Source organism: Syzygium oleosum, unplaced genomic scaffold (assembly GCF_021117445.2).
Source record: "Syzygium oleosum isolate NSW1041296 unplaced genomic scaffold, Sole_v2.1 Sole_v2.15, whole genome shotgun sequence".
Taxonomy (NCBI): Eukaryota; Viridiplantae; Streptophyta; class Magnoliopsida; order Myrtales; family Myrtaceae; genus Syzygium; species Syzygium oleosum.
This window is the reverse complement of record NW_026607499.1, coordinates 5,052,697-5,067,296: the sequence shown is the minus strand read 5'-3', so window position 1 is coordinate 5,067,296 and position 14,600 is coordinate 5,052,697. Positions and strand designations below refer to the sequence as shown.

Sequence of the window (14,600 nt, the reverse complement as noted above, 5' to 3'; positions counted from 1 at the left end):
GGAGCTCGTCCCACCTCCTCTTGAAATTTCCGAGGTGTAAGGTAAATGATTGATTCTCTTCTTGCCTTGAACTTGCCAATTCTTGATGGATTTCAAAAATCCGAGAGGCATTTCTGAGTTGACCATACATTCCAACCAACGCATCCCATAGTGCTTGAGCTGAATTGGAGTATGCAAAAATCTCGTAGATTTAGGGCTCCATGGAGTTGAAGATCCAGGACATGACAGAGTTGTCACTGGCCAGCCACTCTTCATATCCGGGATCATCTTCTGGAGGAGCTTTGATTTTACCATTGATGTGGCCGAGTTTCGAACGGCCTCCAAGAGCTACGGTTCTGACTCGTGACCAAGGAAGAAAATTTCTTTCGTTCGAAGCATGTTCGTGAGACATTGGTTGTGAGATTCTTGCAGAAGACCTTTGGTAGAAGGAGTTGCAGTCGGCAATTTCTTGCCGGCATCCTGTTCTCCCATGGTGACAACACAGCAACAAGGTAACTAGAAAAAATCGTCGAAACAAACAATAACAGGTTAGGCTTGAACTTGCTTTGATACCATGATAAATTTAGAGACAAAGAACGCAAACACAATTTAACGAGGTTCGGCTAAGTAAGCCTACGTCCTCGGGAATCCTCTCTCAAAGTTTCTTTTGTTATAAATTCTTTGAGAGAGGGACTACCTTTTTATTGATAGAGGTACATAATTGTTTCCAGAATTACAGGGAATGTACAGAGTAACAATTGAACAAGGAAAGAACACCAAATCAGGAGAATATCCTATAATTTTCTCCTACCAAAATAGGAGGATCCTGTCGATTTGGTCAACACCTACTTTCCGGATCGATCCATCTCAATCAATCCAAAGGGAACGGCGACCGTAGGTTGTCTAGCGTGAAAGATATGAATCCCCAACAGGGCGACGACGGCAAGTTGCCGGCAGACACGAATGGCATGCACTCGAAGTGTTGCTCCGAGTAATGGTCGAAGATGCGCGACAGTGGTGACCGGTCGGATGACTCGTAGATGGAACGAATGGTGTATGTGACGTGCATGAGAGCGTGAGGCAGTAACGGGTCATCGCGCATCGACCGCAGAGAAGCAGAAACATAAGCTTGATAGTTGGACATCTTCTTGACTTTGTGATCGGAGTTTGTGAATTCACGGCCAAAATATGCATGTAGAAAACATAGTATACAAATACATAGAGTCCTTTTATAGACACTTGAGTATGATAAAGATAAAATCCGCCACCAAAATCCGGGCATTGTCATCTATTCCTAGTAGGCAAAGACTTCCTAGCGTCGGTCAGATAATGTTATTTCGAATCGTGTTTTCGAATTATTAAAATAAAGAGAAGGAGAGCTACCCCAATACAAGGATAACTTGTTCTTTTAATTTCATAAAAGATAAAATGTGATTACTCATAGCAACTGCCTCTGATGTCGTATATGTTCTTATATTCGCACTGTTAGAGAATGTGAATATTTATGTATATCTGACTATACTAACTCTTGAAGTATGAATTGATCTATGTATTTATCGACGTATTTATCTATGTATTTGTCTAATTATGCAATATCTTTAAGTTATTTCAAGCAATATAGGCTATTTTTCTTTTTGGGATATTCCAGTGATATGGACATAGATACTAGGGGTGAGAAAAAGGAACTTCTGGACCGGACCAAATTAGCCGTTTCTAGGCGGTTTCGAGGGCATTAGCCTGGTTCCTGATTCCATAAAATTGCAATCGATGAATTTTGGTCCGGTTTTGAGTTCTAAGCGTAGAACCGTTCAACCGGACCACACGGATCGGATCGATTTTTAAAAAAAAAAATTATTTCTTAAAAATCTGAAAAAAAAATCCTAATCTCCCATTTCAGTAGTTAGTCAATCACACACGCCGACATACACGACTCTAGTCTCACGCTCGCTCTTTCACCATTTCACGCCTCTTTCACAAACCCTAATAGCTCTTTCCCATTCTTCACGCCTCTTATGCTCACTCAGGCTCATGCCTCTCTCGCTCAACTCTCAAATGTCACCCTCTCACCTGAGTCCTCTTGCCTAAGTCACATACCTCTCGCGATCTCACTTTGTGGCAAACGTGTGGCAAATTCTTTTTCAGATACAAATTGTCTTTGGCTAGCAAGTTTGGCTCCTAGTTCATGTTGTTTTACCAGCCAGATCCCCTCGTAATAATGCGTTCTACGCGTGTTTTCTACCTGGCCTTTCTTGGTGTGTGGATCCTTCCAAGATACACATGTTCTTTTTTCTTTAAAAAAAAATTGCACAATCGCCAGTTCCTTTGGCCCACCTGAGAACCAGCCTCGACTGGTCAATCCTATTCCAAGACCAAGTGGGCCGGTTCCCAGTTCCAAAAACTGAAAACCAGCCCCTCTAGTATAGTTCCCGGTTCCATATTAGGAACTGACCCACTCTAAAATCAATCACCTCGAATAAAAACCAACCACTTGGATATAAAAAGTATAGATTATTGCTAAATTTTTCCCCTCAAAGGGTAATCCTCTGGTATATTATCTATTAAGAACCGATTAGAGTTGTACCACAAATCTACATGCACCTCTACTTGAGGAACTTCTCATAATCAAAATGCTTTATTTGAATTCGACTTATATAATCACAGTTAGACTAGATTATTTAATTAAAAATCCATCATCAAAATTTAGAGGATACTTAAAGATGGATTAGACATGAACAAAGCCATACATGTGCTCTTTTCTTTTCTCATTTGAAAAAACAAAATTAGCTCGAGACTTTACATTAATAGACTTAATTTAAACTATACTAGATTTTGTTCGTGTGTGCAGATTATACATATATCCACATGAGTCGTCTAACATAATGAAAAGATATCGTCTTTATTAAGTAAGTAACAAAATACTTTAATAGATTATGTGAGCAATAAGAATTCAAAAAGATAGAATGAGAAAATAATTTGCTTTCAAATTACTCCTTTTGTCATTCCAAAAAGTCAAAAACCACCGAAAATCCTAAATTATGCCCATATAATAAATTTATCCTATTTTTTTTCAATGACACAAAAAATCCGAAATTTATATTTGTGTGACACAGTTACCTTTCATCAAAATTCTATTAGTGAGAACCGTTAAAAATCTGTTTATATGAACACCAGAAAGCAAACAGCGTTGACATGGTGTCCACATGGCTTAAGCGAAATAAAAACGACGTTGTTTTGACTTAAAATCATCTAACAGAACCTTAATAGAAGGTAAATGTGTCAAATAATTACAAGTTTGAGATTTTTTTGTCATAAGAAAAAATTTAGGATAAATATTTCACAATGGACATAGTTTGAGGTTTTTTATGTCACAAAAAAAAAGGTTCAGAATAAATGTGTCACGGTGGATATAATTTAGGATTTTTGTGACTTTTTTCCTGACCAAGGATGAAATTTTCCACAATAGCCTAGCAAAATTTCTTTCTGTCATAATTTTTGTCACTAGTCGACCCCCCATTTAGTCAACGGATAAGATCATTCAAGCATTACAAAGCCCCACAGAATCTTTGAGCGTGGGAAACAGACCCGGTCCAACCATGGGTAAGATCCCGGTCCAACCTCGACCGGTTCGACCGGTGGACAAAACGCGTTGGGCAGAACAAGTAGAAGCGTTCAAATTTTCTTGTTTGCATCTAGGAACACAGGAGGACAGTAATCTCCGTGGAATCCCACTCCCAACCGTCCGATGGCGCCCCAGAAATGGATATCCCGCAATCGGACGGACACCGTTCGGTACGGAACGAGAAACTATCGTGCGCCGACTTCGGTACGAGAGAAGGAAACAACGAGTGCCCCTTGGAAAGATCACGCAAACCCGTGGGTGGTGGCGGCCTCTGCAAAAGGAAAAAGCTCCAGAATTTCGCTTCTCTGTTCTCTCTTTCTGGCTCTCTCTCTCTCTCTCTCCCCTTCATCAATCCCGACCTCCGCCGCTCCTTTCGTTCCTTCTTTGTCAGCCGCCGCCGCCGCCGCCGCCCCGCAGCAGCAGCAGCACATGCTCCGAGCCGATCAATCGACGACGGGGATTCGGAGCTCCACGTTTTCCGCCGCCGGGGACACACAGCTACACTAGTCCGCGAGCGTTTACTAGGTAACGTGAGACCGGAACTTCTCGCGTCCGTTCCTCCTGTTGATTCTGTGATGATTGTAGAGGTTCCTTATGCACGCTAGTCAAACGGGTGATGATGCTTCTTTCAAGCCGGTACGTGGCGATGATTAGTTCTAGTTAAGGGTGTGAAGGATAGAACTTGAGCTTTTGAGTGACGGTGTTTATGGGGCGATTGGCTCTAGGACGATGTTCCAGGTCAAGATTCCGGAAACCGTTTTTGGGTTTCCTTAGGACGCCGGACTTGTTCCCGAACCGCCGGTGGGTTCCAGGCCGACCGGCGATGTGGCCATTATTTTTGGCAAAACATGCTTTGCGGCCAATCCGTGGCGTGGCGATTTGGATATCGATGGATTTCCTAACGGGAGATTCACGGTATAATATCGGGAGCCATATTCTTTAATTTAGGGACCTGCCCAATTCCCCGTATGAGCTGGTTGCACGGTCCAAACGAATCGGTCCGGTCGCTCGTGCCGTCACTATTGTGTCGTTTGTATTCTCTCGATCGTAAAATTCTTTTTTTTCGATAATTCTAGATATCTTGATAGTGACATACAAATTCTATAATATGGAGCGCCGTGAGAAAACGGGCCCATCAAACAGTCCACTTCCGAAATAGGTGATGTGATATATATAAACAAAATATGGATTTTTTTTTTTATTATTATCTACGTGATGTGCTGTCATAGTAGGTCGGTCGTGCGAATCCAAAATAGTTATAGACTTTCCTTTATCGGTCCGATTTTCCTCCACATCTGAAATTCTCTTCCACGCTATAAAAATTTTACCCACGACCTTACCGATAATCATCTCATCGTATAATATTTTTCTGGTGGTTTCCCACCACCGAAATTCTCGAGGAAATCATACCCATACCCTCGATTTCAATCGCCTCAACAGCCCCTGCTTCTTCTTCTTCTTCTTCTTCTTCCTCCTCACAGTTACGTGCGCAATCCTTGCGCATCAAGATTCAGAGCTTCCTCTTTTTCCTTTGAATCAGGCGGAAGTAGAAGCGGGAGGAGGAGTAGGAAGAGGAAGATGGGTTCGGAGCGCAACGAGAGCGTCCCCGTCGCCGAGGCGCGGCTCTGCGCCAACAACTGCGGCTTCTGGGGCAACGCGGCCACCATGGGCCTCTGCTCCAAGTGCTACCAGGACCTCTGCCTCCGGGAGCAGCGGGCCGCCGCCGCCGCCAAGGCCGCCGTGGGGAAGTCCCTCGGCCTAGAGACCGCCCCGGCCCCGCAGGATGGCAGGGGCAAGGAGGAAGGTGACCCTTTCGCGAGGGCGGTGGCCGGTCCGGTGCAGGCCGCGCTCGGCGTCGGGGCATCGAGCTTGGAGTCGGCGTCCGCGGGCGGCGAACGGAAGCCGAAGGCCGCGAACAGGTACTGTATACTGGCGGACCCCGTTGAAGGTCCAAATATTTTCATTAGCATCGATTACTCTGTTTTTTTTTTTTTCAAAGAGATTCGTGTCCTTAAAAGATGTTTGATCCCTGGATCTAAACATTCTCGGTCCGTGGCTGCTGCCACCAGGTGCGGGACGTGCAACAGGAAGGTTGGCCTCACGGGCTTCCAGTGCAAGTGCGGGTTCACGTTCTGCGGGGCGCACCGGTACCCGGAGAGCCACGAATGCGAGTTCGACTACAAGAGGTCGGGCCGGGACGCGATCGCCAAGGCCAATCCGTTGATCAAGGCGGACAAGGTGGACAGGATCTGAATGGAGATGGATGGTCAGCTAATTCGTGGAGATTAAGGGGGCAAGTAATAGTTCTGGGTTTAGAAGAGTAGTGGATTTGAATTTTTATCTTTTGGTTCTCGTCTTTGTCCCGATTGGAGCAATTGCTCCTGGAATGTCTCTGCCTTCATTTTCATGCTCTGGAACGATGTTCCCTTGTTTCCTTTTCTCCAATCCAACTTGGCCCGGCAAGACCCATTAATGCCAATGTCGAAATGAAAATAGATATTTAGAAAAAAGAATGGTTCGTGTACGACTGTTTTAATTCGTTTAAGAATGTAACTCGTGTAACTTATAATGGGTCATGCAAAGATAGAGATCCTTTGGCGAGTGGAGAGAAGTATTTCCGGCAAACGTTGCCGGCAGGCGATTTCCCATACACAAAGGACCGTGTTACCTAGGGTTTCCAAAGATCTCATGGTCCCAAGATTTCCCATATACAAAGGACCGTGTTGCCTAGGGTTTTCGGAGTTCTCCAGGATATTCCCAAATGTACCAAGTTCTTATCATAATTGTCGATAGTTGGTGGAGATATCTCCACTATAAGATTGAAAGACCATCAACAGGGACTGTTGTATAAATAAAGGTGTCATTCCTCTCATTTCTGTGATTCACTACTTTGAGCAATATAATCTATTTTTTCTCGAGGCTTATCTCTCTAAAAACTTTCTCTACCATATAAGTGAGCGAGCACGATTGAAAACAGTCGGTTCCGATCCCAAACAATGGACCCGTGACAATTTCATGGGCAATTATCGAGTAGCTAAGTGCTAAATGCCTTAAGCCGAATATTTGGCCACACCCCATAGGGTAACGCCAAGGGTAGCCGTACTAGTGGTGGATGTTTGGGCTCTTGCTTTGAAGAAGTGAGTCAAGCCCGTGGGCTAATACACAGTGCTTTAACTTCATAAACACTTCCCTTGGCAATTTCCAGGCCTATTCGTGAATGCCTTCTGAGATTTGTGGCCCTCCCGCAGAAAAATTTACTATCTCCCAGTTAGTGCAAGACATTACCAACGCACCCAGAAAAGAGACTCCCAACTTAGGGTGGAGAATATAATGTAAAAAAGTAACTATGACAATGTTTTGATTTTTTTTTCCCTTTCTCTATTACGAGTTGCCCCATCTTTAGGTGAACAAATTCCGAGCTTAAGATTTGCCTCATCAAGGATTATACTTTGACCATAAGCCGCACTGATGTAAGGATTATGTTTGCCGCCCACGTGTCGAGATTCGGATGAGTGATTTTGGGGGCAAGTAATAGTGTTTTGAGTTTAGAGCAGTGGATTTGAATTTTTATTGGTCTTGTCATTGTCCCGATTGGAGCAATTGCTCCTGGAATGTTTCTGCCTTCATTTTCTTGCTTCTGGAACGATGTTTCTTTGTTTTCTTTTCTCCAATCCAACTTGGCCCGGCAAGAGCCATCTATGCTTCTCTCTGAATTGACTTAGAATGAATGAACTCTGTGAAACAAATCGCAACGAAAATAGATATCTAGAAACAAAAACTGTTCATGTACGACTGTTTTAATTCGTCTTTACGAATGTAACTTATGCTACGTCAAGCAAAGATAAAGATCATCTGGCGCGTCGAGGGAAGTATTTGCGGCAAACGTTGCCGGCCGGCGGAAAGAAAGAAATGCGAAAGGACTATAAAATCTTGCTTTTTGATCAAAACAAGTGATTATTAGTTTGGGTGACCACACAGCTTAGCCGAAAAAAGTTTTTTCTTTTTTTCATTGGACCTAGCCCAAAGAATATTTAGTTTATTTCGGAACAAGTATGTGTTTGTCACGGTCCCGAGATTTCCCATACACAAAGGACCGTGTTGCCTAGGGTTTCCGGAGTTCTCCAGAATATTCCCAAATATACCAAGTTCTAAAGTCTTCTTGTAATAATTGTTGGTAGTTGGTGGAGATCTCATCTCCACCGTAAGATTGAAAAGCCATCAACAGTTGTAATAAGAGGGACTATTGTATAAATAAGAGTGCCCTTTCCCTCATTTGTATGATCCAACACTTAGAGCAATACAATCCATTCTCTCCTAGAGCTTCTCTCCAAAACCTTCTTCTCTCCGGTAGAGTGAGCAATTGAGAACCTCCGATTGAGTGAGCAATTGAGAACCTCGTGACAAGTTTATGGGCAATGCTATCACGTGGAAATTAAATTGTTAACCTAAATGCACTCGTCAATATTGGATATATATATATATATATATATATATATATATATCTATCTCAGATGATGTCGAGTAGCTAAGTGCTAAGTACCTTAAGCCGAATATTTGGCCGTGCCCCATATGGTAATGCCGGGGGCAACCGTCAATGCCTATGGTACTTGATCTGGTCTCGCCCTCCGCACTTTTCTAGTCTACCCATAAAAAGGACTACTAGTGGTAATGGTGGATGTTTGGGCTCATGGTTTGAAGAAGTGAGTCAAACCCGTGGACTAATACACAATGCTTTAACTTCACAAACACTTCCCTCAGCAATTTCCAGGCCTATCCGTGGGTGCCTCCTAAGATTTGTGGCCCTTCCCAGTTTGTGCAACACATTACCAACGCTCTACTTAGGATGGAGAATATAGATGTAAGAAAATAACCATGACAATGTTTTGATTTTCTTTTCTTTTCTCTACAACCAGTCACCCCTCTTTAGATGAACAATGTCGAGCTTAAGATTTGCCTCCTCAAGCATTATACTTTGACCATAAGCCGCACTGATGTAAGGATTATGCTTGCCGCCCATATGTCGAGATCCGACTGATTTGAGCATAGTTGAGGATGACAACAAAACCTGGTGGAAACATTGTTTATATGCTGATATGTTCTCAGGTGCATAAACTTGTGAATTAGATTTCCAGATGTCCCTGCTAGTTTAGTCAAGTTGCATCCGAAACAATACTGATGAGGATGCACTAGGCAAAGTCTTTTAAGTACTCTTTGATGTCTCTACACTGCTAAATTACTGGCTATCATCGAATTGGAAGCTTTATTTACAGCAGATGAACCATATGGGCAAATTGCAAATTATATCATATAGGATGCCATGTCAAGGGTCTGCAGCATAACCTAGACTTAAACGAGCAAGTTCTATATGTTTCCTGTCTTAATTAGTTGGGAGATATAGTTTCTTCATTGTTGTGAAGAGACAAACTTCACTCGACATTAGTTGTAAAGTCACGTTAAATTAGTTTTGTTAAGGACTGCTTCTGTTTTTTTTTGTTGTCACAGGAATACTTCTATTGAATGGATCTCTATATGCCAGAAGAAAAAGGCTCAAAGTTCTTAGTCATAGTTTTGTTTTCATATGTCACTGCTCATCTGCCAACCCGAGTTGCACATACGATGTGTAGATAGAGTTAAAATATAGCTCTCATATGTTGGATGTTATACTAAAGCAGATATTACAATGAATGGAAAAGCAAAACCTGGATAGATAGAGGCTCAAATACACGTCATCGCTGTTGATAACGACAAAGGATTTTAACAAAAATTTGACTATATATGTTTGATCTATATCGCATGCAGCGCCAAGAAGATAGCCATTTCTGCAATTTCGAGTGTATTATTCCGTTTGGTATATAGATGGGGTTCTACTGTAGCCGAGTTGTTTCATCGCTACGCTATAAAGGTAACTTGTATAATTCTTACTGCATGTTTTAAAACTACAACAACTCTAAGAAAAAATGGAGCAATTAAAACTAATGTAAATTAGTGTAGTTATGGAGATGGGCTGCAGCCATGAGATGTTTGTGACACACCTTATGAAAACTCCAGTCCTTTTTCACAGCAAGGATTACTACGAAAACATTGTACCGATCATATGTAAGGATGAAATATGCACAATGTGTCCTTATTGCAAAATTTCTGTTAGAATTAGTTCTTCACATTGGCTAGGATGGTGCAGGTAATTCTAAGAATCCTATCTTTGACAAACCCTCCCTTTTACTATCATATGAATGTTGAGTATAGAAAAGAAGCTTTAAAAACCCTAACCAATCCAAGAAATGAGATTTTCATCATAATCTCACTGTTGAAAATAAAACATTGTAGGTGCATCGTTGAATTATAGAAACAAAGAGACTGTTCAATGATAGTATAGACATAGATATGGAAAACAGGCTATGGATCTTTATCTTTGAGAAGATAAATTTTCTCAAATAGTTAACATCTCGTCAACCAAACCAAGAATCCAAATTAAGCCACTTCACTAAGAACATCCAGACTTTATCAATATTTTTCCACATATTAATGCGAAAAATCGCGCACACGCCCACGCACACTCATGATAATCCTCTCTCTCTCTCTCTCTCTCTCTCTCTCTCTCTCTCTCTCTCTCTCTCTCTCTCTCTCTCTCCACTTGCTCTAATTCTGTAACCATTGAAACCACCATCATTGGCCGCTGAGACAACCATCACCACTCCCTCCCTCCCGCCCTCCCTGTGGTTGCTACAGATCGACAATGACCTCTGATCCATGGTCATTCATGCCTCTGATTAGTAGTTTTATTGAGCTAAGCCAGAGGTAACTGTGTCAATCTAGTTGAGTTAAATACAAGGTGAATCGGTGGAGAAATACACTGCGAGGTTCAAGAAACTGCAAAAGAGGTGTCAAACCAATCTAACCGATGAAGAATGAATTGTGATAGTTCAGAAGGGGCTAAATTTCGTTTTCCGAGTGAAATTGGAAGGGCAATACTTTTATGACATGTTCCTATAAGCCTTCTAAATTTGTCACAGCAGAAAACCCTTATATCGTGTGTTTCAATTCTTTGTTTGAGTTGAGATTTCTATCCTTACTTTCAGAAGCCATCGACCTTCAACCTTGGATGAAAGGTCGAAGTCCTCGATCTATGTTGACGACCTTAAGTAGAAGGCCTTCAACCCCTCATGTGGCGCTAATTGGCAATGTGTGTGTGTGTGTGTGTGCGTGTGTGTGTGTGTGTGTGTGTGAGAGAGAGAGAGAGAGAGAGAGAGAGAGAGAGAGAGAGAGAGAGAGAGAGAGATCGCGATTAGGCGGTGACGGCAGTTGTTGGAGGGGATGATGCTTCGGTGACCGAAGGTGGGTTTGGTGGTGATGCTGGCTCTCTTTTAGTGCACAATGGAAGGAGGAGGAAGAAGAGGAGGAGGAGGAGGAGGAGGAGGAGGAGTATCTCAACCCTTCAGATCATCAACAAATTTAGAGGTACCTCTTCGATATAAGAGGTAGATGATCCGCGAAAAAATCACTGTCGCAAGTTAAAAAAATATTTAATAAACGCACCCTTGCCAAACTCGAAGTATGAGCCACGAAAGAGCATTTCCAGCTGATAGCTTGGACATGAGGAACAGAAATATAAACAAAATATATTCCAGCTAATTCGAATGTGAGCAATATTAAGGATGCAAAGATGTCTACAGAGTTTCACGTACCAAATGATAAATCAAATTTTCCTTGTCTGAGTTTAGACAAATACCAGTCATGTACAAATCAATTCGCTTGATTAACTACCCAATAAAACTTAAACATCAGTTTAGTTAGCCAAACACGGTAAAAGATTCCTTGTCTCTAGCCTCTAGCATTCATGTTTGGGTAAACATTGTTTAGAACTTCAGAGCACCAGTTAAAATTCTCAATCCCAGAGATTCCTTCAGAAGATAAAACAAAGGTGGGAGAAGCAAGAAGGGAGAGACAAAGCAGGGGCATGCACAAGAAAGGAACAGTCTTGAATCAGAATGGGGACAAGATAGATCCTGGCATGGGTCAAAATGCATGCAGTTTCAGTCAAAGGAATGGAACAAAAAGATGAAAACTGGCATGCCTTCTATGTAAGAGAGAGAGAGAGAGAGAGAACGGTAATTGTGGCGGTTCCATGGAAGTGTTGTTGTAAATTTGCCCCGTAAAGGTGCTAGTTCAGTGAAGTGCACGTGTAGACCAGTTCATGTCATTACATAACCCTAGAGCTGAGAGAGAGAGAGAGAGAGAGAGATCTCTCTCTCTCCCCAAGAATATGGAACACCATGCGCAAATGCACATACCTCTCTCCTGAATTGCATGCCAGTCTCATTGAAACTGCAAAAGGCCACTTTAAATGAACTGCCTTGACCTTCTCAACTTATCTCAATTGAAGCAACAGTCGCACACTCACACATAAATTCATGAACTGTTTATCTATCCTATTATCACCCCATAATTAATGACCCCAGATGGGCCCCCTTCTATCCTCCTCGATGTTCTCAATATCATACGTGAAGTAACAAAAATGAAGAAAAGACCAACTGTGAAAATAATAAACCTTAAGGTCGAAGAAACTTGCATCTTTGTTTTCATTAAAATGTATGACCAAAAACACACACCCAATGTAGAATGGAGTGAAATTCAAACATCTAAATTTCTGGAGAAGAGCACTCTCTAATAACAAGGTTAAACCATCACGAGAGAAAAGACGTTTGGAACAAAAAATAAATTGTCGAATTGATCAGCAAACTCAGCAATACAAATTCTATCAAATCCAAGTTCCTCAGATCCTACAATTCAAGAGCAACATCAACGGAAGATTTCACAGAAGTCGCCTCACCACCCAATTTACACGGTTCTTCAAATCAAACACAATCATTCCTAGGCCTAGTCAGGAAGAATGAGAAATGAAATCAGCTAATCGATTGAAGAAGACAGAAAACCTAAAATTCATTCAAAGAAAAATAAAACCACAGATTACTTCCGCTAGTAGCTACAAAAGATCCGGCTATCTCCTAGCAAGCTTCAATAAGCTCATGAGAGAGAGAGAGAGAGAGAGAGAGAGAGAGAGAGAGAGAGAGAGAGAGAGAGAGATTAAAAATAAAAGAGAAAGGAACATAACTGAAATTTTTCGCTAGTAAGGCGGTCTAGCTCCAGACCAGTAAGCTTCGGATGGCATTTGTATCGAGTTGAGGAGATTTGGAGGCAACCCGTGAAATAGCCCCGCGTTGTTCGGATCTCCCAAGAGCTGTGGTGGCGGCTGCTGCTGCTGCTGTGGTGTCTGCCCTCCGACACCGCTGCCTGGGGATCCCATGCTCCCTCCTTGGACTTGAATTCCGGCATCATCCTCCTCCAGAGGCAGCCTCTCATACGCAGCATTGCTAAATGAGGCAGCCATGATCACGACGGGGCCCGAGGCGATGAGCGTCCCCACGACGCTCCCCCCAACCACCTGCCCTTGCCCGCCCGCCAAGTATATGGTCAGCCCCGAGGCAGCAGGTGGCGCGGGAGGTGGCAGGAACGACCCAGCTAGGGATAGGATTTCGAACCGGCCGTGCAGCGTCACGATCGCACCAGGTGAGGCCGGTTGCCTCAGGGTGACGTTGGTGACGGTCCCGCTCCCGCTCATTATGCACACCCCCCTCTGCCTCCGCCTCGCAAAGGTGGCGACGCTCTCGACGATGTCGCAGCCATCTGCGATCTCCATGACATGGGTGCGGAGCGCGTTGGCGCTGTCCCGGGTGATTATGATCGGGGGCTTTGGCTTGTTCTTGGATCCAGCCGGCCTCCCACGGGGCCTCCTTGTGATCTCTCCCTCTCCGCCTTGACCGCCACCCCCGAGCTCCTTGCCAAATTCACCGCCGTTAGGGTTCTTGTCACCGTTGTTGTCGTCGCGCTCCCGCTTTAGGGAGCCGCTGCCACCGCTCCTCTCATCCTCGGAGCTTGGCTGGTGGTGGAGGAACTGGTGCTGCTGCTGCTGGAGCTGGAAGTCTCTGGTGTGAAAGGGTGGCGGAAGAGAGTGGCCATGAGCAGAAGCTGGATCCATCAGCTCTTTGTCACATACACAAAATTAGGCAAATTTGCAGAGACAGAGACAGAGACAGAGACAGAGGAGGGTGTTTTCAAAGGAGAGGAAGATAGTGGAGAAGAAAGGGGGGGCGGGGGAGACAAAAGTAACAATAAGGAGACTTGGTTCTTGGGTGTTTTCTGCTCTATCTTTTTCGGGGGAGGGGGAGGCTTTCGCTTTCTCGCTGCCCTTTTCGATGGTTGCTCTTTTTCCTTACTATGTAATGATGGCCTTTGGGAAGAAAAAGGATGAAGGAGAAGGAGAAGAAGAGGAGGAGGAGGAGGATGAGATGGGTTTCGGCTGTCAATTGTAGCTGAAGTACGCTGCAGCTGAACTCTCCATTCTTGAGGTGTATCTGAGTTTCTTTTAGACAGAGAGAGGGTTTTTCTTATTTGGGTCGGAGAGAGATTGAGGAGAGAGAGAGACAGAGAGAGAGGGGTGAAGAAGAGGACATGAAGGACTTAGGTTGTCATGTTTTGTAAGTATTAGAGGAATGGAGGAGGGGTTAGAGTTTAAGGCTTTTAGGGCTCGCTCGATGAGGACGGTAGAAGAGAAGAGGCTCCAAGAACCCAAAGAAAAAAAATGGTGGGGGCCCCTTTGGTTTTGGTAAGACTCCGTGCTTGCGAGTGGGGCGGTGGGCGGTCCCCACCTCTCTCTCTCTCTCTCTCTCTCTCTCTCTCTCTCTCTCTCTCTCTCTCTCTCTATTTTGTCTCCTCCGGCACTCCACGTTCTCCCTCTCTCGTATTTAAATCGGTGGTATTGAGAAGAACTAAACTCAAAAAATTATGGAATTTTAGAGTCGAGTTAAACCTAGGTGTGAAATTTTGGGTATGTGTATTGAACTGAGTTTAATATGCTATTAACAATCTCGGACGGCTTACGACCCTAACTGATTAATCGCGTCGAATTTCCATACATTTCGACGCGAGATCGATTATGTTTTTTTGG

At 43.5% G+C, this 14,600-nt stretch overlaps 2 protein-coding genes across 2 annotated transcripts; one reads left to right on the top strand and one right to left on the bottom strand.

Annotated features, from left to right (window-relative positions):
* The first annotated feature begins 3,720 nt into the window (after positions 1 to 3,720).
* LOC115687853 (zinc finger A20 and AN1 domain-containing stress-associated protein 1-like) lies at positions 3,721 to 6,032 on the top strand. Its single transcript, XM_030613541.2, has 3 exons — positions 3,721 to 4,123; positions 5,139 to 5,517; positions 5,668 to 6,032. Exons 1-3 carry the CDS (start codon positions 3,736 to 3,738, stop codon positions 5,849 to 5,851), a joined length of 951 nt encoding a protein of 316 aa, XP_030469401.2. The 5' UTR covers positions 3,721 to 3,735; the 3' UTR covers positions 5,852 to 6,032.
* Positions 6,033 to 12,296: 6,264 nt separating this feature from the next.
* LOC115687851 (AT-hook motif nuclear-localized protein 26-like) lies at positions 12,297 to 14,091 on the bottom strand. Its single transcript, XM_030613536.2, has one exon. The coding sequence runs from the start codon at positions 13,629 to 13,631 to the stop codon at positions 12,720 to 12,722; it is 912 nt and encodes a 303-aa protein (XP_030469396.1). The 5' UTR covers positions 13,632 to 14,091; the 3' UTR covers positions 12,297 to 12,719.
* Positions 14,092 to 14,600: the final 509 nt, after the last annotated feature.